The 25,935-nt window shown below is 40.1% G+C and overlaps 1 protein-coding gene across 6 annotated transcripts; it reads right to left on the bottom strand.

Annotated features, from left to right (window-relative positions):
* Window positions 1–693: 693 nt before the first annotated feature.
* On the bottom strand, window positions 694–23,087 carry LOC103482186 (V-type proton ATPase 116 kDa subunit a 1-like). 6 transcript variants are annotated; one of them, XM_081600803.1, is made up of 23 exons: window positions 22,946–23,086; window positions 22,591–22,746; window positions 22,010–22,161; window positions 21,803–21,881; window positions 18,905–19,002; window positions 18,645–18,773; window positions 18,412–18,494; window positions 17,528–17,654; window positions 17,287–17,369; window positions 14,695–14,788; window positions 13,137–13,349; window positions 12,634–12,784; window positions 10,964–11,103; window positions 10,724–10,887; window positions 10,224–10,314; window positions 9,407–9,525; window positions 8,207–8,423; window positions 7,590–7,697; window positions 6,060–6,260; window positions 5,309–5,326; window positions 3,854–3,971; window positions 3,573–3,744; window positions 694–2,078 (listed from the first exon to the last, which is right to left on the bottom strand). In XM_081600803.1, exons 3-23 carry the CDS (start codon window positions 22,124–22,126, stop codon window positions 1,985–1,987), a joined length of 2,616 nt encoding a protein of 871 aa, XP_081456929.1. In that variant the 5' UTR covers window positions 22,127–22,161; window positions 22,591–22,746; window positions 22,946–23,086; the 3' UTR covers window positions 694–1,984. The 6 variants fall into 6 exon arrangements, with proteins under 6 accessions (XP_081456929.1, XP_081456928.1, XP_081456927.1 ...); XM_081600802.1 differs by having other exon boundaries at window positions 22,597–22,746; XM_081600801.1 differs by lacking the exon at window positions 22,591–22,746.
* Between the last annotated feature and the right edge of the window lie 2,848 nt (window positions 23,088–25,935).

Below are 25,935 nucleotides of genomic sequence, written 5' to 3'. Positions count from 1 at the left end.
TGGTTTTGAGTTCAAGAGGATAACTGCTGAACTTCTTACAATTCTAAAATGGATCGATTAGAAAAATCGATCCAGGACACGCTGGAGGGACTATGTCTCTTGGCTGGCCTGGGAACGCCTTGGGGTTCCCCCGGAGGAGCTGGAAGAAGTGGCTGGGGAGAGGGAAGTCTGGGCCTCCCTTCTGAAGCTGCTGCCCCCGCGACCCGACCCCGGATAAGAGGAAGAAAATGGGTGGATGGATGGATAGAAAAAGCAACTGATGAAAGAAGAAGAGTACAATGAAAAGACTTTACTTTGCAATATAAACTGATATCAGGTGTCTCATACTCTTATATGAAGCTGGTACCCGAAGAAAAAATTCTTCTGTTAATTTTTTTAACCAAAGAAAGAAAACATCTGGTAGTTACTGTGTAGGTTGTTTTATTAGACACCTTGTCTTATTATTAATGATTGATAGAAATCACTATGTTGCCTATAGACCTAAAAATGAGACTGTGCTCAGCATAGACTTTTTTAGAGCTCTGAAGCAGAGCAGAAGATTACTTATTAAAACTTAGACCTCATGGTTTCAATGTTTCTTACCTCGAGTCACCACCATGTTCTGTTGATTGGCCACAAAGGGCTATTTTCTGACAGCACATCAAGTTCAGTCTGTGTCGCCGAGGACATTTTAAAAAAGATCTCATGCAGCTGTTGTTTGAACACTCCATCTTTAATTAACCACAGAGTTCACATAGGTCAGACATGAACATCAGAAACCACAGCACATCACCAGGAACAGCTTGGTTCAGTACAGAGCAAATCAGGCCCACATTTAAAGATAAACTCTGATTTTTTTACACCAAAATAGGATCTAATCCACAATCTTGATATAAATTACAGTAATAGGATGATTGTGAGATGCAAAAGATATAAAATGGGTTTTTTTGTCAAATAATTGGAGATGATTTTCTATGACTGAAGGAAGGAACCAACCATGAAGGAAGAAAGGCAAAAAGAAGGGAGGGAGAAAATGAGCGCCACAAGAGGAAGAAAGGAGACAAATGAAAGAAGAAACAAAGGAAAGATGAAGGGACATAGGGCACAAGGAAGGAAAGAAAAAGGACAAGAGAGAGAGAACAAAACATGGGGAAGAGCTTAAGGAAGAGATAGGGGGAAGGAGAGAGGAAGAAAGGACATAAGTGTGAATGAAAAAGGACAGAAGCGAGGAACAAGGCAGAATATATGAGAAAAAATTAAGAAGAAAGCAGAATATTTAGACAATGGGACAGCAAATAAATAAATACTTTTCCATACACTTTTCTTTTTCCACATATATCCAGGTCTGGAACATGCTGAAAAGAAATTCCATACTTTTCCAGACTTTGTGGGAACTCTGATGTCATCGGCTAATGATACATTTCAGATCACCTTTATTTTAACTGATGCATTTTCAGATTTTTTTGGTTTCAACTTTTAACTTGTCTTTAACTTTTAACTTATAATTCTGAACTCAGAACTATAAGTGAGAACATTTGACTGAGTGTTAATCACTGATGGTAATAAACGGTCAGTGAAGACTCATCCATTGATTATACTGGAAATGAGCTGAAATGCTGAGGCGGTTTAAAAACACAAACATTACTCAGGTTCCTTTCTAGAGCGCTATCTGTTAACTCTGAACTGGGAAAACAAAATAAAACAGAGTGATTCAGACGTTCTCTCAGCACAAACATGACTCACCATGAAAGATAAAAGCAAAATGAAGGAAGGCTGGCATTTCACGACTAAGGATGACAGAAACAACAACTCATTATTTCCATGTGAAAGCAGCACGCTGGAAAAGTCTTCAGAAGGACAGTTACGTCTCATGCATAACACTGATTCACTAGATGCCACTAGAGGGAGACAGAGAGCCGCAGTAGGTCTTATGCAAACAAACACATTGACAAAGCAGAGCGGGCTGGCTGGAGACTGTGTGCACTGTGGACTGGCCTGGACCGGGTCAGTCATCGAAGCGCCCGTCCAGGATGCTCTCAAATGAGAAGGGGACGAACTTGAAGCCCTGACCTGTGTAGAACTTGTTCTGGAACTCCACCCTGAGGGGAAAAGACCAGGCAGGAAACAGATTTGTTCAACATATTAAAGTTAAATCAAGTCTAATTAATATAAAGTAAATGCTTAAAAGAGCATACATTAGTGGTAAAGCATGAATGTTTAGAGGAGTGAAGACCTGACTGTCTGGTTCAAGCACATCTAGTCTTGTTTGTTAAGTAGTTTGCGTACCAGGTGGCTCTCCATTTCCATTTCAAGCTTTTTTTGTCAATAAAAAAAAAGATAAATGTTTTATTTAAGTAGAACATGGTGTGTTTTCCCAATGGTCAATCTGTCTGAGTTGTCACATAAACTTCAACACATAAATCTGCATCCTACTCCGAGACAAGGACAGGCCTGGATGACTTCATTTCAAGAGGGAAAAGTCAAAGTGTGTTCCAACAGGAGCGCATCTTGGCCTCGGTCGGCAAAGGGAGCGCCCAGGAATGTCTCCCAGTTGTGGCAAATATTTGGCCAGCCAGAGCGCTCAGAGGGCAACACTTAAAGAGAGGACAGAAATAAGAGATCCCTCTATCTGCTTCTCTCCACAGCTGGAGAGGTGGAAAACTGACTCTAGGTGTGTATTTGTGTGTGTCTCTGTCGGAGAGAGTTCCTCAGCAGTGAGTGTGAAAGGCAGACTGGTCACTGACTGCAGCTTCGTTTCAACACATTTCCATTCAGTCATCTTTGTGAAAACAGCTTTAAGGATGAAAGAACCTTGCTGCAACAAATGGTGGGCTTTCGGTTACATCTACAATGAAATAAGTGATTCCATATTAAATCAAATTATTATCAGTTTGATTTAAAAAAGCAAATAATTTAACCAAAATTATAAAAAAACAGAGTAACTCCCTGCATTGATGCTAGTTGGTTTTGACAGTTTGCCAGTTTATGGTCCTTCTGACCAGTCAAAGTGCTACACTAGAGCCACATTGACCCAAACGCATTCACCACAGCCCTCTCTCCTCCAGTGTTGAATGTGAATATGTATCTGTTTGTATCTTTTACTATTCCAAAGATACTGATGCATTTACTCCACACGTTTTCACTGTTATGGCCCAGCTGGACCTCACAGGGTTGGTATGCTGTAATGATCCTCCCTATCATTCATCCACCCTCTCTGGTACCAGGTGGATCAGTGGTGAGCTGGTGGTACCAGGAGATGATGGAGCTCCTGGCCTGTCCTGGATTCCTGTTATAAACTAACTCTATAGTATCTCATCATTAACATTCCTCATGTGAATGCAAGGCAGTGGAACTGGCAGAGGTTATACTTCAATCAAACTTTATTCATAAAACACTTTTTATGCAGTCAGGTGGAACACAAAGGGCTTTAAAGATGAACAAATGCTTGATCAGAACTGATGTGTGTTTGAATGTTGTGTATGATATGATCACTCCTAACACACAGCTATTGCTGCTCCATAAGCAACATGTCTCTTCAGTATGTGTAAAACATTTATGCCTTTGTGTTTTGCTCTGTCCATGTGTGTACTGACCAGTGCAGGCGCAGGGCATGCAGGAAAGCTGACAGTCCCTCCATGATGAGCAGGATGCAAACAGTGAGAGTGGCGAAAGCAGAGAAGATGATTGACAGGCCAAAGAAGCCGCCTCCACTGCGAGAGGACAGACCCAGGTGCATCACCATAGACCAGAGCACCTCAGACAGCTCTGCAGACACAATAGTCACGTTAGCACCAGGACATGGAACATCTTACAGTGAGTGAGTTCTGTTCTGTTCTGTTACAGCCCAGCTGTTCAATCACAGGGTGTCACTCACGTGCGTGGGCGAGGCTGAGTGCCCAGAGGCGCAGATAGGAGGCCGTGTTGGAGATGCAACCCAGACAGTACTCTATGGTGTGGATGGCCTGATGGACGGCCACATCACCAAAGTTAAACTGCAAAGGAGGAAGCAGAACCTAGTCACCTAGCACATAGCATCTCAGAGAAGGTTGTCACTTCTTCTGGCTCATACTGAAAGCTTTACCTCAAACTATTTCTATGTTGAGTAAAAGACAGTATTTTAAAATACTGTTGGAAAAATAAACACAGTATTTTCCATGTAACAGACAGTTATTTGGAGCTTTTCCAGTGATATTTGTAGCCAGAGAAAGGTGCATCCCTGGTTTTACAAAAGATCCGATACGTCCTGCACTCCACAGGCTGTCATAGTGAATCCTCTCTGCTGCAGCAACAAGAACAACGGCTTTCTGGACAGTACATTTCATACTTCACAAGAAGTCGCATTCAGAGCTGCCAGGATTTTTCTCCCACTGCAGCACCCTGACTTCACATTTCTCTGACAGACGCAAGAAAAATAAAAACCTGCAAGAACTCCAAAATCAGGATTGTAGTTCTTGAGTTCTTGCATCGCTGGAAGAGAGAACATTCCTCTGCTCAGGTGGAGACCGTGGAGGCCTTCAGAAGTAATCCAACATTTATATAAGAAAAGTAGGACTGTATCACTGTATTAAAATGGATATATTTTTAAGTTATTAGTATCCTAAAAAGTAGCTTTAATTTCATTTGAGTGGAGATTTAGATGTAATGGAGCTGAAAGCAAAGCGAAGCAGTTTATTTGGTTTCATTTCATAATTTTCCTCAGCAGGATCACAGCTATTGTATCCTGATGGGTCAACACATTCCCTGTGTTCTTTCCATCCCCAACCAGGACTATCCTTTCCTGTTTCAAAGCAGCAGGAAGAGGGAAACACTGGAGGTCATTGGTCTACTTAACATTGTTGACGTGAGCTTGGAACTCGCCTGGCTTCCTCTTTACAAAGTTTTCTTTTGTCCTTTGACTTTTAAAAACAGAGTTCACAGAGGCAGTGCTGGAGGAGGAATGGCAAATGAGAACAAAACAGTAATAATAGTGACCAAAACAAAGTGGTGTGATTTATTTACAGAGTAGTGACGTTAGGAAGGATTTTTTAAAGTTTCAGTTCTTTCTTTTTCTCTTTCTTGTTTTAAAGACGGGGAGTATGGAAAAATCCAGAATGAACTCTGAATCCAGACTTGTTTGTGTTTGCCCAGTTTTTATAGATCAGTAAACTTGAGAGTTCCATGCTCAAACATACGCATTCATAATTACCAACACATGCATGCCTGGCACAGAGAACCGCATATGAGCTAATAATGCACATTCAGAAGACAGACTGGAATTTGGAAGTAGTAAATCAAACTGGGCGAGGCAGCTTTCAGACATGCTAAGAAGATGCAAAACTGGAGCTCTCACCGGTTCTTCTTCTGAGTGCTTGAAAGTAAGGAAAAGGGAGAGATTAGGGCAGGAATTCAAGGACAAAACCATATGATCCACACAACCTGACTGGGCATTTCTAACTGCTGTAGTTCAGACATCATCATTGATTCTATATCACCCATGACTGATTATGTGTCAAATATTAAAAACAAATTTCCCAGTCCAACAGGAGAAATATACAGCATAACAAATGTAATAAGAAATAATGAAAATTATGTGATTTAGACAACTTTAAAGCATTTCTCCTCAAAATCCTGACCTAAAATCGATGCTTCCTTGAGAAGTATTTATGGCAGGAAGGATTGGGTTGATGATAAATATGTTAATATCCATACATCATGCGAGTTGTGTTGAATGCCTCTTTAAAAATGCGGTTAGTTTGGCGTCTAAGTCTGTGTGCATCAAAAACAGAATCCTTCAGAATGATCGTGTTATATTCAGAAATCCATCCAGCTAGCTCCCAGAAAAACCAGAGCCTTGTTTATGTTTCTGCAATGGAAAATCTCTCTGTCATCAGCCTCTACCTCGCATATCTTCCTTTAACATGTTTCCAGCTAAACCCCCGTTGCAAAACGACAAAAATGTGATTTACTACGCAAATATATCTCAGACAAAACAAGCACGTTGCACATTTGTAATGCCACATGGTGTAATGTGACAGGCTGCAATGCCAATAAATCTTTTAATTTTCCATCTAAACATTTTGCATGTGGTGAAAGGAGCTCACCTCGTCTCCTTCGTCGGAGTGCTGGGAGAGCTGGTCGTGGTCCATGATGCCAGCCTCGTCCTCCGTGGGTCCGTTGCCCACTCGCACCCCTCCGAACTTCTGCGTGCCCTGTTGGGTGAGTCCGGTGCATGATGAGGACACCCCTGTTTGCTCTAAAGACTGCTCTAGATTCTCTGCAGGGGTTTCTTCCCTCTTCTGTGACTAGATACAAAAGCCACAAGAGCTGTGTCTAGCATAAAGCAAGCCTTAGAAGGAACTCTTTGTCCTCAGTTTACATGAAACAAGATGGGCAAACAGTGAGACAAGACAAAGACAGAAAGGATCTGTAAGCAGACCACCCTTTAAAAAAAACAAGAGAATGTTAAGTTGCATCATAATTTTTAAAAGGCAACATGTAATTTCATTCCAAACTCGAATGGATGATGCATCCATTTTATTTATGCAAATGTAACAATTTGCATAAACGGGACAATAGTAATGAAAATTCTTACATGTAAAAAGCCAAATAATTTAGTTCATGAGAGAAAGTATGGAAGACAAGGACAGAACAGAAGCAGTATCAGCAGTCAGTGTCTCTGCCCTGGGAACAGAATCCTGGTCAAGTGAACAAAACATGTTGTTCCCAGTCAAAAGAGGCAGATATCTCCTGGTGACCTCTGATGGAGACGCCATCGTGTTGGTGAGGACCTTCTTTCTCAGATTAGAAATAATAGAACAGCTTCTGCTCTACCTGCTGCTGAGAATGCTGGAGAGTAGGAATGATCACAGAAATAAGGGAAACCTTTCAGAGATATGACAAATAAATGAAAAAGTGACAGATGATTTTTTTTTGTTTACTGAAAGGATAAAGTTTCCATTTGAGAAATTATAAAATAATTTTTGAGCATTCCATATCAGAAACAAAGATCATACAGGCATATTCAAGAAATTACACTGAGTTCATTTTTCATTAAGACCATATTTTGCATTGTTATTAAATTATTTAGTTTTCACTGGCTGTAAGCAAAACAATCATCAAAATGCAGATAAATAAATTTCCATCATTTGTGGTGGCGATACTGAAAAAGAATATTGTCATTTATTGAATATGACTGTAATACAAACTATCTAAAATGTATTGAATGTGTGAGAGTTAGCAATTTTTGACTAACTCAAAATGAGCAGTTCGGATCATGTGTTCTAGTGAACATGGAGGAAAATGGTGAATATTCTGTTGCTTTCCAACATGGAGTAGAAACATTTATTTCATTTATAAACTTTTCATATCTGTTCATGTCTGAAGAACAGACTGAAATGAGCAGATGGTCAGACTGAGGACAGCCCAGTCGCCTCTGACAAAGACTTCTCTTCCATCAAACAATGGGCTTATTCAGAAGGCAGGTTTTACGCATTTTTACAGCAACACAACAATTCACTTTATACGGTACAACGTGCATTGAAATGAATGACAACATAAGGGTGAGAAAGGTCAAATTGACAGTAAAGCATTAAATTTAGTTGGAAGACATTGGTGGGGCAGGGGTCACTTACCAGATGCCGTTTCCACAGGTGCTGACGCCGGAGCACCATGGTCTTTACTATCAGCATACAGGGAACACAGGCCAGGGCAATGAGCACCAGCAGGACCTGGATCCCCATCTGCAATGGAGGCAGAGCAGAGTCAGCAGCAGACCCTTCAACACATCAAAAATGGCTATTCTAACCAGATCCAAAAGCTACCAATCAGAGCCAAGAGGCGGGTCTTAGCGCTGTCAATCATACCCTCTGCTAATAGTCTTAGCATTAATGACTGGCTATGCTAGCTGCAGTGTAGCAGAGAACAAATAGGGAAGACAGGATGAGGATTATTGACAGCACTAAGACCCTCCTCCTGGCTGATTGGTTGTTTCTAGTTAACAGTGGGAGAAGGAAGGGGAGCTCCATTTTTTTCACAGATTATCTGTCTCATAAACAGTCACAACATAGTGACAGTTTCAGTAGATAAGTAAAACAATTTTTTTTAAATAAAATATTCTCATTTCTTGAGGTCTGTTCTCTAAACCTACAGCTTATAGCTGATGATCAAATCCTTTAGTTTACATTGCATGTCAGAAAGCTAAAGTAAAAGTGAGGAGGGTAAGGATCAGGGGTGGGTCTGGGAGGAGGACCTGGCCTGCGTAGAGAGGTTTGTTGGTTGGGTCGTTGTAGTTAAACAGACACATGTTGATAAAGTGGATGAGCAGGCTTGGGGCATCTTTAGAGGTGAAGGCATCATATGCGGTCCACTTGTAAAAGATGAGCAGGATGAGGTAACCAAACAGACTGGACATGAAGACTATTTCTGGGATGAAGCCCAGGAAGATGTTCAGAGGCTTCTTAAAGTACCTGCAGAGCAGCAAGTCGGAGAAGAACATCGTCAACATCAGAGAACTGCAAAAGGTACTAAATATGTTTGTCCACTTTGTAACAAGATAGAAGCTTTTTTCTTCATTCTGACTATGATTTTTCAGTTATAGGTCATCTAGGATTAACTAAATTATTTCGATCTGCTAAATGTCAAAATATTTAGGGATTTTTTTTATTGATTTTTTTCCCAGTTTTTCAGAAGAAATCAGAAGTTTCCATCCATTTTCTCCTGACAGAACTGGTGGAACTAGGTCTGGTTTGTTACACACACACACGCACACACACACACACACACACACACACACACACACACACACACACACACACACACACACACACACACACACACACACGCACACGCACGGACACATACACTCACAAGAAAGGTTGAGCTTTTCACATGTTGATGTTAAGAGGATTTTTTCTATGCATCCTTTGTGTTCACCAATGTTGTGAACACACACACACCTTCTCAGCTCTGCACACTAGCATTTTCTCTGCGATTGAGATCAGGACTTTGTGAAGACAATTAAAAACACTGATTCTGTTGTCCTTCAGCCACTTTGTAGCTGATTTGGTGGAATTGTACAACATTTAAAGTCTTAAAATGTGACAAAAAATGTCAACATTTGTTTCTGAATTAAAACAAAACATAATTTTTTGGGGGAGTGCACCAGTCCATCCTGCAGCAAAACAATCAACAATTTGCAAACTATAATCTGCCTTTTAATGTTGCTTTTTGTGTGTGTTCTTCCTCTCTGAGTGGCATTTCAGCTCATGTAGGTGCAGGATATGTTAAAACTATCTGCTTTAAGCAGTATGAGCAACAGTATGCTCCCAGTTTGTTCACATATAATACAAATAATGCAGAAGTTACGCTGGATAGTTACTCGAATGAAGCTAACGTTGCCCACATTACTCATAAAGAAAAACACATGAGTGTGAAGCTCAGTTAATCGTACAGGTGGTTGAAGAGACTCAGAGAGACTCCAAACAGCATGTGGATGACGCCGAGGATCACTGACATCTTCATCTTGAACGAGTTCAGGAAAGTTAGCTTGTTGGTAGCAACATTCCAGATCTGCAAAGACAACACAGCTTGGCTCTTCGTTTTTTTGATCCAAAATATTTGTTTATCATTATTAAGCTGTTTGCACATGTGATAAACTGATGTAGGGCTGAAACAATGATTTGGACTATTGAAGTAATTATCAACAAATTCAGTAATTGATTAATCGTTAACTGCTTACAAACTCAAAAAAAGTAATGTACAAAACAAACAACACACACACACACACATATATATATATATATATATATATATATATATATATATATATATATATATATATATATATATATATATATGTATATGTATAATTTATAAATAAATAACATTCAGTGTACTGATGCTAGTCCATCAGAAAGAAAAGTTGAGCTTTTCACATGTTGATGTTAAGAGGATTTTTGATGCATCCTTTGTGTTCACCAATGTTGTTATTGCAATAAAATGCTTATTTTCTTATTTAAAAATTTAATTATTTGTTTATTTAGATCTTTCAATGTATTTGTGATATTGTATAAAAAGGGTATTCAATTAATCGTCAAGATATTCAATAGATTGATCGATTAGTAAAATTATCATCAGCCCTAAACTGAATTTATATCTCATGAGTTAATACATTAATATGGGATAGATCAATGCAGATTCAGCCTTTTGTATTGAGAGGTATGAAATATGTGTAACTTTGTGGTTTAATAATTGCGTCAGTGGATTACCGGGTCAATCCCAAGAGGATAGGGTCCGTTGAAGACCCCAGGAACAGCTGGATCTAACTGGAGAACTGCATTCCCATCAAGGGTCTCAGACCTGGGACAAATTAACAGCAAATTGTGTGAAACTTCAGGCCTGGGGACCAAATCCAGCATAGCTTTTTATGTGGCTCTCTAGAGTTCAGAGGGCCACATAAAAAGTATTTTCAAGATAACAGTTGTGGCCTTAGATACTATTTTACCAATCAAATTATAGCAGTTTTTATTTAGTGACAAATACTGTATAAAAAGATTTTCAATATCATTTCTTAAGAAGAATAGGATATGATGCAGCTATTTATTTTAGGGTCGTTTTGTCAGTGCCACAGCTGGCCCTTTCAGGATTTTCATGACCTTGATTTGGCTTTGAAATGAAAATGAGTGTAGCACACCTGTCATAGATTATCTACTGTTTCCAAAAGTGTAAATGACTCTGATTAAGAGCTCAGAGAGAGCAGATGACTTACGACCAGTTGGCTCCTTTAGGACTGAACATGGGCCTGACGCTCCAACCAGAACCAAACATGTTCAGAGACTTGGAGAAACAGTCGTTGTAGATGATGCCTGTGTAGACTGAGAAGATCCCCATCAGAAGGATGATGTAGCGACCAGCGAAAACCATGTTGAACATCTGCAATCCCAAAGCACAGCTTTAGACGGCCTCTCTGCAGGTTGTGGGTTTCTGGTGTTTTTCTGAGCAGCGGTACCTCATTGTCGCTTTTCTGTGCAAGGATTCGACTCTCTCTGAGGACCAAGTACAGGGCAGCAGCGGTCATCAACACCCCGTGACCCATATCACCAAACATCACAGCAAACAGGAAGGGAAAGGTGATAATGGTGTATGGAGCTGCAGCCGAGGAGAGGAAAAGGTGGAAACGGTCAATGTTTATATCAATAACTAAACTGTGAAGTTTAGATAATATGATGGTGATATACGTACATGCGTAAAGTCATTTAAACAGAACTGGAATCACATGGACAGAAGCTAATACTTGAAATGTGAAATTTATTCCAGTTTTTATTTTCCTATGGTGCCAATACTTTCATGCACATTGCTGTGAGCACAACTATTAAAAATGATAAATAAACCACTTACAGATGCAATAATCTAGTCATTTCTAAATCACTTGACAAGAAACTCTTGGTGAAACATTTAGAACATTTAGTTATCTGTTCTTCTGGAATGGTGTACTGATGGAGCAGGTTGGACTGAAGCTGTTTGATCTTCAGTGGCCTGGAAGGTTTTCAGAGGCCATGTGAGAAAACTAACAGCACTGGACGCTAACCTCTGGGGAGCTCTGCTCACAAACAATCAACGAAGCTAACCCACAGGCAGGACATCCTGTTAATTATACAGAGCTGTGAAAATAACCAACTCCCCCCAACCCAACCTTAGAGATCACTCTTTAATGTCACTATCGAGGAATTTTAGTCCACTCCGCTTTGCAGAAATGATTTCATTCAGCCACATTAGAGGGTTTTCCATCAAGCCTGTCTAAGGTCATGCTACAAAATTACAAATTTATTTAAGTCAAAACTTTTACTAGGTCACTCCAAAACTTAGTCCTTAGTCCTGTTTTGGTTTTTTATTTATTTATTTGCCTTTGGAACGCAGACATGATTTGGGTCATTGTGCTGCTGCAGAAACCAAGTGAGCTTGAGTCTGGGAGAAAACCCCTGAAGGTCGAATCTTCTCCTTCAGGGGTTTTCTCCCAGAGCAGAACTTATGGTTCCATCATAAACCATCCGGGTTCTGAGGCAGGGAGACCGTCACATTCATATCCTCTGGACCTCCTGGATGAGTCATTGGATTCATTTTGGTTCTCCACTGCTCCATGGTTTCTCCAGCTGTGAACAGTGGTTCCCACTGTGGAGTCACCAAGCCAACTCAGTGAATCTCATCTATTCATCAATTTCTTTTGATCACTTTACTGATCTTTCAGCCTACCTCATGTTGTCTGAGAGGGTCAATATAATATCATGACTTTAATGGTCTAACAATACTCAGGCCGAGTGTCACTAGAAGAAATGTCATTGGTCACATTTATCTTGTGGTTTATCAGTCATTTTACACAAAGGATCTGGTTGGTTTGGATTGTTTTTCCTTAAATAAATGAAATTATAAAGTGAAACTCAGGTTATGCTTTGCTGCTATTAAAATGTGTCTACTTGAAATATTAAAGTGGAACAAAAAAAGACAAATCATAAAACTTAATAAGGATTCAAATACTTTTTCACAGCTTTTTCTCTTCCCTGATTCTGCTATGTTAATCAGCTATGTTAACTACATATAAATAGTCACACTTATTGTCTCTCGTTTCATTCAAACAGGCACAGAAACAAGCTTCAGAATGCAGACAGTCATTTTGTGTAAAACCTGGATTTATTTCCCGGTAGTTCCCGATCCCATAGGCATCAACGATGTTCTGGAAGCCCGATGTGAACTTGTTGGTCTTGTTGAAGGTTGGTGGGGTCTGCTTGGTCTGCATCCTGTTCAGGATGGAAGGTACCGTGGAGCCGCTCCTCTCCTGTCAAACAAAGCCTTCGTTTTCAGGATCAGAATAACAATCATACGTCCAGTGAAATCAATGACTTTTGTATCGAACTGCTCATATTATGATTCTGAAAATGAAAATAGAAAGAATGTTTTCAGTCTTTAAAAAAAATTTCAGACAAACTAATAAGAAATGCTGTTTTTATTAAACAAACTTTTGAATCGATTAACTCAGTAGTTCATCAACTTTACAATAGAACCTACTTCAAGGAGGATTATTAACCTTGAAGTTTAGTGCTGGTAACCCACATGAAGCTGAAACACCTGGGTTGTGTGTGTGTGCATGTGCATGTCTGTGTAATGAACCAATAAACAGGTCAACACACCGTTCCTCTGCGCAGAGCAAACTGGATGGAGTCCAGGTCTGAGACGGGACACCACACCTCAGCGATCAGACATTTCTGAGTGACATCAATGTTGCAGAGGTTCAGGGTGTGATAGATGGCCTTCATCTTTCTCACTTTGATGAACCACACCCTCATGGTCTTAGAGGCAGCCTGCAGCACGCGCTGGCGGTGGTCCTCGGTTTGGTTCAGAACCTAAAGCAGTAGGGGACGGGGAAGAACAGCTTTCAGTACTGACCATAACCAGCTGCCCGGATTTCTGCTCTGGATGTTCCAGGATATGCAAAGGAGACATTGCTGTGCTTGTAGTCACAACAACCAGAGCTGGGATATTCATGAAAAGAAAATTGGCCCTGTGCACTACATCGCACATTGGCTTAAATAAAGTCTTTCAGTACAAAAACCAACATTATCATAAAGCATGAAAATCTCCGCAAATCTCTTCAATAACTTTCTTCTCTTGGTTCTGCGTCATAGTCAGCAAAGCTACACCTTGTCACTTTTACAAAAACATGTTTTTTACATATTTGTTAAAACTGTTACTGTGTTCTCACAGTGTAGCATGAGAAAGATAATCTGTAACAAAACATCAAGCTCATCCACCTCGTCCCACTGCTCTGTACCTACAGAAGTGCATTGCTCCTGGTCAGAAAGGAAGAGGGCCTTAGTGCAGACAATCATGCTTGTGTATGCGCTTTTATGTGCCTCTTCCTGTCTCATGCCACTGTGCCCCTGGGCAAGACTCTTAACCCCAAGTTGCCTAGCGATCAGGACGGTGTGTGCGTGTGTGCCCATGAGTCATCGTGGCTGAATGTGGCCTGTGTGTGGCCTGTGTGTGTAAAACACTCTGACTGGGAAAACTCTGTAGAAGTTCAGTCCATTTAATAATGTTATTGGAATGCATAAGATATGCCTTATTTTTTCTTTCTTTGAATCCAAGCTGCTCTTTTCTACAGCGGGGTGTAACACACACAGAGGTGACTAACCTCTACAGCCAAATCTAAGCTTTTTTCCTGCAATTCACTTGTGGAGAAGAAAACATCTTTACACAATGAGACTTTCATAAACTCACTGAAAACCACCTTTAATCAAAGAGAACCGAGAACAGGTCAGAACAAAGGTGTTCTCAGCACAATGTTCCTGATGAATTACTCCTTTGTTTGGTGAATTCTAGTAAAACAAGGAAACCCAAAAGCCTTTCTGATAATGATCCTGTATGAACAAAGGCTGGAGAGGAGTTGAGGTGCAGATAAACTCCTGGAGAACCCTTCAATCTGTCTGCTTTGTTCATGGTGAGGTTTATCTATCGTCTGGCAAACATAAAGTAATAAAACTGAACTAAAAGTGAATTAGCTGGAGTCATTGTGCATGGTGCACCTAGTAAAAACATGCTTAAATAGAGATATGTCATTTAGGGAAGAGTAGCTCAGCTAAACAGAAGATCTCAGTTTTTTGCAAAATATTCTCTCAAGTTGAACATCTGCTTCTGTAATTTATTTGACTAAACAAACTCTACTTATTAAGACAGAAAACAACTCACCATTTGGAGGTCCTCAATGCGGCTGTTGACTCCAGCCAGCATCTCTTTCCTCTCCTGGGGGGTCTCAGGGCATGGGTAGAGAGACGCTCGGAACCTGGAGGAATTCACCGGGTCACCGGGTGGACAGAACTGAATCCAGGTTCTAAGACTGCAAAGACTCTAATCCAGTATGAAATGAAAACCCAAAACTAAATGCACTTGTCTGAATTGTCTGAAAGTGACAAAAAGGAAAAATGTTAAAGGGTAGAGGTCATATGAAATGAATGGCATGCTGCCATGCATTCTGGGACACAAGGATCCCTGAATCCTCTGAAAAGTGGTCTGAAGAAACCCTTCCTCACTGTGTGTAGAATGCTGTTTATTTCACACAGACTAGAGACAATCCAATCTCTCCGGATCGATGTTAGTGCACAGTGTGAAAGAGAGACTCTAGACCAGTGGTTCTTAACCTGGGTTCGATCGAATCCCAGGGGTTCGACAAGCGGTCTCAGGGGTTCGGCGGAGCCTCTGCCGCGGATGTAAAGACACACTTGTGTAAAGTCGTGATGACGCCCCACCTTGCTATCATTTGCTGCAGAGGATCACGTTACATTGCTTAGCCAATCAGTGCTGAGGAGGAGAACTGATTGAAGGCGTTCCACTCTCAGCATGGATTTGAACTTGCGTCTTTAATGGACCTTACCACACGGGCCGCGTTTCATTGGCTAATGCCCATTTACGTCACAGCGCAGCTACCACATGTCTCACAAACACAAGCTACAGTAGTAAACTCATGCTAATGTACATTGTAGACTAGCAGACCGACAGAAAGTTTTTGCGTCAGGACTCTAAAAAAAATGGTTCTCCGTTAGTGGGGTATCTGTACAGGTGATGTCAGGTATCCTGATCGTATTTGTGGAACTAAAATTCACAGATTTCCAAAATCTGAAACGGAAAGCCTTGCTTGGATCAAAGCTTGTGCACGACCGCATTTGCAGCTCAACCGTCGTAGGATCAATAAGAACAAAGTGTCTGCTGGTGAAAGTATTATTGCTTTGCTTTCTTTGTGTTTAGTGAATGAAAAAAAGAAAGTCAATAATAAACACATCCATTATGAAAACCTTTTAGCCAAGTACAGCATAATGGCAGTACCGATACAACTTCTACATCCTGAAGCCTGCCTGTTACACAGTCTTACATTAGCTGAACAGATCAATATGCAATGTGTACCGTATCTGACATACATTAAAGATTTTATTTTACCTGAAAAGGCTTTTTACTAAACTGTAATTGTGTTAGCCACGCTAGCATCAGGCCTAGGGACACTCAAACATTTGCCAACAACAGAAATCACTGGTTTCAAAAGTAACCCTCAAAACCACGAATGCCCGACTTACCCCGCCTTGTAAGAACAATAGGCGTCAGTGATCTTGTTCACAGCTATATTTATGCTGAGGATGTGAGGATCTGCTGTTTTCCTCATCGACCGGTAGCATTTCGCTGTGACGTGCACAATGTTGGAGGCATCACGTGGCTCAAACACCTTGATGTCGTCCAAAAAAGATGACATGAACTTGTTGGATCCCCTGTCCATTGTGGTGGCTGATATTATGTGAAAATCCGGCAGAAATGCTAAACTAATCGACTCAGAAATACTCTGCAGAGAGTCAGTCGAAATGAAAGACGCCATGTTTACATAGAAACTAAGCACCGCGAGGCTTTGTTTGTGAGACATGCAGCCACATGGGATTTTAGAGGGTGTTTCTGGGCGGAGCTTGGTAAGGTCACAGTTTTTACCAAATTCTGTAGCTTTCGGTGTAATTCTAAATCTGCTCCTTAGTCACATCTTTTCGGGGTTGCTACTGCCTCTAGTGCCATGGGGGTGGTAACACAACTAATATAATTGCATTACTAAATCAGAATACCGCAAAGTCTTTATTATTTATTATAAATTTTTCATTCTCTTAAGAATGTAGAGCTAATTAAATAATCTAAACAAGACCTTAAAGTGGTTCCAGTTTCTCTCGATGGCCAACCTGTTGAAACTGTGGCAAATTTTAAATACCTTGGGTCGTTCCTGGACAGTCAGCTCAACTCTGCTGAAAACACTGACTATATTTTGAAGAACTGTTCTCAGAGACTCTACCTTTAAGAAAACTTAGTGATCATGGAGTGGCCCGACTCTAGTTGGGTCACCCATATGTCTTGAATTTGGGGGTGGAGGGGGGGGGGGGGTTCATATTTTATTTATCACTACAGAAGGGTTCAGTGAATGCGCATATGAAACTGGTGGGTTTGGTACCTCAAAAAAGGTTAAGAACCACTGCTCTAGACAGTGAGGAGTAGTGCAACTGGGGACTGCTTCTCCTCTACATACAAACTAAAGGAGTCTCCTGATGAGTAAAACCTCCAGGTTCATTCATACCATGTTCTTCCATCCCTTAACTCTTATTAATCCAGTAAACTGGGATTATGTTGATAAGTGCCTTCCTCCTGAATGTGCTTTGATTGATACTCACTCTGAGTGTATATTCACTTGAGCTGAACAATATTCCAATCTAAAGTCATGACTGCTAACAATATGAAGGAAAAGCAGGAAAACAGCTGGCCCACCCTTCACAGATCTTCTTCACCCTGTTCTTGAGTTGGTCACCCTGGAAGAAGATGATGAACACCGACTTGTGAACTTGGTCCCCCTATATATAAAAAAAGGAAGATACATTAAAGTACAATGCAAGTTTGGATAAATTAGTGTGGAGAATTTCTCCAGATTTTTTTGTGTTTGCAGTTCAGCTACAGTTAATTTATGCCCACTACTGCTCTCTGTCTGAAACTCCTTCTGTCTGATGCTGACCGTGGTAGGGTCCTCCAGAGGGTCTTCAATCTCCGCCTTCCGTAGGAAGACATTACCACGACACACCCTCCACAGCATCCGCTCGAAGGTGGGAATCCTCTCTCTGCTGATCACTCCAGCCACAAACCTGCATGAGGAACACATTAGGAGAAGCTGTCTTTGATTTAGGTTAGGCAATAGAAATGAATGGAAGTCAATGCACAGTCCTTGTGAAGATAGAAAGACACAAGGTGTGTGTATGTGTGCAAGTCTAATTCACCTTTTCTTTTTTAAGGTTTTATTGGCTCCATTGGCCTTTATTTGACAGTTAATTGGGTAATGAGAGAAGGGGGAAGTCATGCAGCAAAGGTCACTAAGGCTGGGAATCAAACCTGCGACAGCTGTGTTGAGGACTAAGGTCTCCATATGTGGGTTGTGCTTAACCCCTGCGCCACCACAGCACACCTCTAATTCATTTTTTCAACAAAACAGTTGATAGGATTTTTTTGTCAGCCCTCAAAAATTCAGTGTTAATGTTTTTTATACAGAGTTACTCATAACTGTCATGATAAAACATGTGATCTGTGTATCACTTTGAAACACAGATCACATGAGGAAAAAAGAGGAACTACAAAAGATAAAGTAGCTCATCGTTAAAAGAAATAAATGTTGCAGGTTCTACATTGTCATTTCTTTTGTCAAGTTATTCACTAAAAATCTTTAATAAACTTAAAGGCAGAATGTAATTAAACTGTTGTTTAACCCTAACCCTATATTATATGAACTTTAAAGGTAGTGTCTAAAATAATATTTCAAAGGTGTTGATTTTTAAAATTAATATGTCAAAACACATCCAAGTTAATACATGATCAACTGAAACAGCAGGAAGCTGATACAGTCATTACCCCAGTCTGAGCGGGGCCCCGCGGCCCCCCTCACTGCCCTCCATCAGCGCTGACGACTCCTCTAGCAGGTTAGGGTCTTCCATCTAGCAAAGAAATCTTCATCACTTCCTTCTATATCATAACCATGCATTCATTTAATTGGTTTGGCTGCAATGCTGCTCTTCATTGAAGCAAAACAGATACTTAATTAAACAAAGTACAAACAGATAATGTGTGTGTTCACATGAGCAAACCTCATCAAAGAACTGCTGGGTTCTGTGCAGGATGTGTTTGAGTTCCGTCAACTCCAGGAAGTTCTTCTTCAGGGCTTCTTGGTTGGTGTTGATCTCCTTCAGTTCATTCTCCAGCTTCTCAAACGTGGCCTGTCGAGTGTGAGTCATTACGGTTAAGTATAGTGTGAAAGCTAAAACATGATGCTGAATATTCGAGTGGAGAGAAAACCATGTGTTTTACAGATGAAACGTTTATTTGAATGAGGAAGATTTGTGCCGACCTCCAGGTCGATCATGTCTCTGGGAAAAGGAACTTCTGGATTCTCTCCAGTGTCCACCATCGGGATGCTCGCCTTCTTGATCTCCTTCTCAACAAACCCTGTTTGACCAGAAATCCTGTTATGTACAGTGAAACCAGATGTTTGCATACACTAAAAAGACTAGTGGTGGGATTTGAAGTTAATTACGGGTTCTGTAATTAATTGATCTCAGATCGAAAACCATACAGGTCCTTCTAAAAAAATTAGCATATTGTGATAAAGTTCATTATTTTCCATAATGTAATGATAAAAAATAAACTGTCATATATTTTAGATTCATTGCACACCAACTGAAATATTTCAGGTCTTTTCTTGTTTTAATACTGATGATTTTGGCATACAGCTCATGAAAACCCAAAATCCCTGTCTCAAAAATTTAGCATATTTCATCCGACCAATAAAAGAAATGTGTTTTAATACCAAAAAAGTCAACCTTCAAATAATTATGTTCAGTTATGCACTCAATACTTGGTCAGGAATCCTTTTGCAGCCTTCAATGCAGCATGGAGGCAATCAGCCTGTGGCTCTGCTGAGGTGTTATGGAGGCCCAGGATGCTTCGATGGCCTTAAGCTCATCCAGAGTTTTGGGTCTTGCGTCTCTCAACTTTCTCTTCACAATATCCCACAGATTCTCTATTGGGTTCAGGTCATGAGAGTTGGTAGGCCAATTGAACACAGCAATACCATTGTCAGTAATACCAGTGGTTTTGGCACTGTGAGCAGGTGCCAGGTTGTGCTGAAAAATTAAATCTTCATCTCCATAAAGTTTTTCAGGAGATGGATTCCGAGCACTTCATGCGTGCTCCAAAATCTCCTGATAGCTGCTGCATTGACCTGCCCTTGATAAAACACAGTGGACCAACACCAGCAGCTGACATGGCTCCCCAGACCATCAGTACTTGGCACTGGACTTCTGGCCTTTTGACATTTCCTTCTGCCCAGTCTTCCTCCAGACTCTGGCACCTTGATTTCCGAATGACATGCAAAATTTGCTTTCATCCGAAAAAAGTACTTTGGACCACTGAGCAACAGTCCAGTGCTACTTCTCTGTAGCCCAGGTCAGGCGCTTCTGCCGCCATTTCTGGTTCAAAAGCGTCTTGACCTGGGGAATGCGGCACCTGTAGCCACTTTCCTGCACACGCCTGTGCACGGTGGCTCTGGACTCCAGACTCAGTCCACTGCTTACGCAGGTCCTCCAAGGTCTGGAATCGGCCCTTCTCCACAATCTTTCTCAGGGTCCTCACCTCTTCTCGTTATGCAGCATTTTCTGCCACACTTTTTCCTTCCCACAGACTTCCCACTGAGGTGCCTTGATACAGCACTCTGGGAACAGCCTATTAGTTCAGAAATTTCTTTCTGTGTCTTACCCTTACTGAGGGTGTCAATGATGGCCTTCTGGACAGCAGTCAGGTCAGCAGTCACAAGACTGCTGACCTGACTGCAGTCTTACGATTGGTTTTGAGTAATGAACCAGGTTGGGAGTTTTTAAAAGCCTCAGGAATCTTTTGCAGGTGTTTAGAGTTACTTTGTTGATTCAGATGATTAGGTTAACTGCTCGTTCAGAGAACCAATTCATGATACGCTAATTTTTTGAGACAGGGATTTTGGGTTTTCATGAGCTGTATGCCAAAATCATCAGTATTAAAACAAGAAAAGACCTGAAATATTTCAGTTGGTGTGCAATGAATCTAAAATATATGACAGTTTAATTTTTATTATTACATTATGGAAAATAATGAACTGTATTGAGAAGGACCTGTATATTGACAAAAAAGCAACATTTGCATTTGAAAGAAGCCTTTTTGCTGCAAAATTATTGAACAAATAGCTCAACAACAAAGACATTTATAATTTTTTGTTTATTTCTTCAACCACGTTGCACGTTGAGTTCTATTCTATCCATTCATCTTTCAGGAATGATCATCTTTCATGATCATTCATGGAACGTCTTTAGAAATGTGAACTGTGGACGCTGACATTAGCATCTGTACATGCTTAGCATTGAGATGCCCGTCACAATAATCAATAAATCAATTAATCACATGATAAATTAAAACAAACTCAATTATTTCCTTTTGCATGATTTATCATTTATCTCTTTTTTTCTCTCTTTCCACCAAAAACTGGATGATAAAAGTCTTCAGTTTGGTGCTTTAGTCTCAACTCGCCCTTTTTTAAAGAACGATTTTTTTTTGCAAGACTTCAAAATTCATTTAATTTACTTGTTTTGTTTGTTTATTTTCTATATTTAATATGTGTTTCAGTCCCAGTGTTAAATGTTCATCAGAATTTAAAGTTTACAAATCTTTTAGAATGTGCTCTTGCATTATTATTTTACCATTACCATGGTCTCAAAACAACAATGTTATTGTTTATTCCAATAGCTTCTGGAACACTTTATCGTCCTGGTCATCGCAACAGGCCTAAAACAGCTTCACTGATAGGCTAACTCCTTTTAGTACAACTTGAACACAACAATAGTTTTTTCCAGAGTCCAATCAGATCGTTTTTTTTTTTACCAGCAAAACAATTCAAAGGTTTCGACTAGGGATTTAAGCATGTAGAAGAAAAAAATATTAATTGTGTTAACATTAATTAATCAAAATGAATGTGTTAGAATTCCAGCCTTTAAAAAAATAATTTTATTTCTCATTTTCTGGTGTTAAATCAGAATAAGTTTACCTACTATAAATTAGGATTATCAAAATGATCCATCTGTGAGATATCTATATCTTTTATTACCTTCTAAAGAGTTACCAGAGATACCTGGTTGATAATATTGTAACTTTCTAATTCAAAGATGAATTCCAGGTTTCAGATCTTAATAAACAAGAGCAATTCGGTGTGATCTTTACTCACTTAGCTTCCTGTCCATCTCCTCACATCTTCTCACTTCATTCACAAACTTGCGCTGGAATACGTTGACATCTGGATTCAGCTGTGCAACACAAAATAAATGACATCTCCATTACAAATGATTATCACCAACTCAGTAAAATGGAAATGCTAGTAATGTCTGCAACATATTCATTTATTTGGAACAGGATTTAGGATTTATGACCGTACATCTCTGAACTGGACCATGCCCAGTTCTCCCAGCTCGCTGACGCAGCAGTAGGCAGCCTCAGACTGGAGGAAGAGCTGGGCCAGTGTCATCTCTTCACTTCTGAACAGTTCCCCCATGGTGTCCGTCACACACCAACTCAGCTACAAACACACTGAGAACAACGAGACTGGAGTCAGCAAACTAGAAAACACAGCTCAGATACATTCAGCCACATCTTCTTTCCATGCACTGAAAAAACAGAATGGAGCTACAACTAAAAAAACACAGTGTAATATATATATATATATATATATATATATATATATATATATATATATATATATATATATATATATATATATATTACAATCCCTAGTCGAAACCTTATATATATATATATATATATATATATATATATATATATATATATATATATATTACAATCCCTAGTCGAAACCTTATATATATATATATATATATATATATATATATATATTTTTTTTTTTTTTTTTTTTTTTTTTTTACGTTGGAATTCCGTTCAAATTTTTTTTTTTTTTAAGTGTGAGCTTTTGATGATCGGACCGGTTTTGAAAACCAGAACCTGTACCACACAACCCGGCATCATGGCCGCCTGATGTCCCAGCATCCCTCCCGCTGCAGCTCTGCCCTTCAGCGCTCAAGGACGCCATGATGCTGCAGCCTGCCATCCTCATCCTCACTTCGGGTTCTCCATCAGCGCACTAACCGAACCTCATACCTGGTAAAACCGGTAAAACCATCATATTGCCCATATTTAGGACTTCAGCTGTCGCTGACATAGAGCGTTTTCCCTCTAGTCTCTATGTGGTCACTGTGTTCCGACACAGAGGAAATATTTGAGTGACGCACTTCCTACGGTTTATTATCTATGAAGCTTCCAGAGTGTCTGACGCTTAAAAACAGCTCGAAATACTCACATGTATCAAGCTTCCCAGCCTGAAGGTCCCACCACCAGCAGCAGCTCCGGCTCCAGGAGCAGCGGCTCTTCCTGCTGCCTGTCACGACGTCAGGGATGCTGGATGCTGCTCCGCTCCGCGGGACGTCAGGATGATCCATCAGACCGAGCGAGCGGGGAGGTTCAAAATAAAACCACCAAGTGTTTTTATATATATATATATATATATATATATATATATATATATATATATATATATATATATATATATATATATATATATATATATATATATATTACCAGTCATAAGTCTAATATTTACCTGCCATTTTTTTCATATTCATGGTATATGTATTCATATTCGTATTTATTTGAACACATCTGAGTATTACAACATTATTTGTCGCTTCCTACTGCGAAACGATGCTGGCAATAGATCAAATTTAGAAATTATTTTATTTCAAAAATTATAACCGGAAAGGAGGATTGATTTATGCAGTTCCACACAAACTGTAAAAAAACAAACAAACAAACAAAAAAAAGCAGTATGCAAACACCTGCCAGTTTATTAGGTATACCACGTCAGTTCCAGGTTGGACCCGCTCTGTGGGCCCAGAACAGCCTGAGGTCTTTACAGCATTAATTCAACGAGATGCCAGAAACATTCCTCATACATTTTGGTCCATATTGTCCATATTGACTTGATAGCATCACCCAATTGCTGCAGATTTGTTAGCTGAACATCCATGTTGATAATCTGTTCCTCCACATCCTCAGGTTTCTTCGCCGAGATGTGGTGACATGAAAGTGAGTCCAGGACACGAACCTGGTTTTGATCTTTATTTTGCTGGAATAGATGGATCAGAGGAAGGGTCAGGGACTGACACGGTCAATATCAATACTTCTATGGTTTAAATGATGCTCAGCTGGTGTGAGTTTTCCAAGTAAATATCCCCACACCTTGATGCCATCATTATCCTTAACTATTGATATAAGCAGAGCCGGCCCAAGGCAAAGCCAACACAGGTCACCTAAGCCACAAGGGGTCTCCCATACAGACTTGCATTTTAACACAGATCTCAATTTTTACTTTTGTTTATCGAGGATGAAAATATTAATAAATTTGATTTGACACTTTCAGCATAGATAGCTAAAAAAAATAATTGGTAAAAATGCAACGGAATTGGTGAGTTTACTTTGTAAAAGTGGAAAGAATCATCTTTACTGTTTGATTAGTGTGTTACCATTGTTACAATCTGATCCTACCAGTTTACCAGTTTATTCTTTTCTTTGTGTTAGAGCTCAGCTTGTTCACAAATACATCTCAGCAAATAACAACCAATTATCAAAGGGTTGCTTCTAAGCTCAGCAGTCTGACCTCTCGCCCAGATTCCAGCAGCTCTGTATGTAAACACTGTTAGTATTGGTGATGCTCTTAACAGGAACAAGGGCCCCAAATCTAATTCTGCCTGAGGCCCCATTCGACCTAGAATCAGCCCTGGATATAAGGATGGACGGAGCCATGCTTTCATGTTGTTTATATCAAATTTGACCCGACCATCTGACCATTGCTGATGAAATCACTTCACGGGTTTGTGTTGCTAGATTGGAGCATCTAGAACCAGCTTGACTTTTCTTTTCTGACATTAACAAGGCGTTTTTCCCCACACTGTGTAGTTTCTCTCATTTAGACCTTTCTCTGTGAGTCTGAGTTGTGGCTGGGTGTGAAAATCTCAGCAGACCAGAAGGTTCTGAAACACACAGACCCGTTCATCTGACAACCACCAGGTCACTATCAACATCAGTCTGAACGTCAGCAGGTTATTTCTGCTGCACCAAGATGACTGTCTTTGCTTGTGTACAATGAGAAACAATGTAATCATCCATCCATCCATCCATCCATCCATCCATCCATCCATCCATCCATCCATCCATCCATCCATCCATCCATCCATCCATCCATCCATCCATCCATCCATCCATCCATCCATCCATCCATCCATCCAAAAGACTTACTGAAACTATATTGTGAAACAGTTCAGAAATACTCCTAATACTTCCAGAGCATTGAAATACTTTCTGATTTAAGTCTCTATTTTTTTAACATTGCTTACTAAATAGACTAGTCTTGTCCAAACATTTCCATATAAGAGTTCCAATCTGTGCAAGGTTTAAAGCAGGACACTGGTGAAGTATTGTTGAGCAGTTTTGTGGAAGTGGAGAATTCCCACTAGGTTTGTGAAATACTGCAGCAGACATTTTTTAAGTTCCATGTTGCCTTTTACCTTATTTCTCTGGACTAATGTCTGCTTTTCATAACCTTGGTGTGATGAGGACAGGGCAGGTATTTATGGAACCACAGGTAATTCTCAGTCACTTTATAGGAAAATCATTCTGTTTTTACGTTTTGTTTGGGTTTGCGTGTTCTTTGTGGGAGAACCAGCTGCTCACATCCTCCCCTTTGTTCTCTGCGACGCTACGCCTGGTTTACCACATCAGATCCTGTTGTGAATGCTAAGGCTAGTTAGCATGGCCACTGATGGCAGCGGATAAACAGTTTCTCTGTAGCGCCAAGTCCATCTTAGCATCTTCTTAGCACATTGAGCAGTGCATACCTTAATGTGATTGACAGCACTAAGACACTCCTCCTAGCTCTGATTTGTTGTTTTTGACTGGGAGCAGTGTGTTTCTGCAGATGGCAATAGAAGCATTTGGAGGAGATCTATCTCATTTTGTCACCACATGGTGCAGACTTAACAAATATGTAAAAAATATATTGTTTTTAAAAGTTACATACAACAGCTTTAAAGGCAAATAAATTAATCTGTGAGCTTCTGAATCCATCCATCCATTTTCTTTACACCCTTGTCCCTAGTGGGCTCAGGAGGGGTGCTGGTGAATATCCAGCAAAACATTTCAGGCAAGAGGAGGGGTTACCCTGAACAGGTCACCCATCCATCACAGGAAAACACAGAGACAGACAGGACAAACAACCACACACATGTACACTCA

This window comes from Poecilia reticulata, chromosome 19 (genome assembly GCF_904066995.2).
Source record: "Poecilia reticulata chromosome 19, P_reticulata-male-v2, whole genome shotgun sequence".
NCBI classification, from domain to species: domain Eukaryota; kingdom Metazoa; phylum Chordata; class Actinopteri; order Cyprinodontiformes; family Poeciliidae; genus Poecilia; species Poecilia reticulata.
This window is presented reverse-complemented; position numbering and strand designations above follow the sequence as displayed.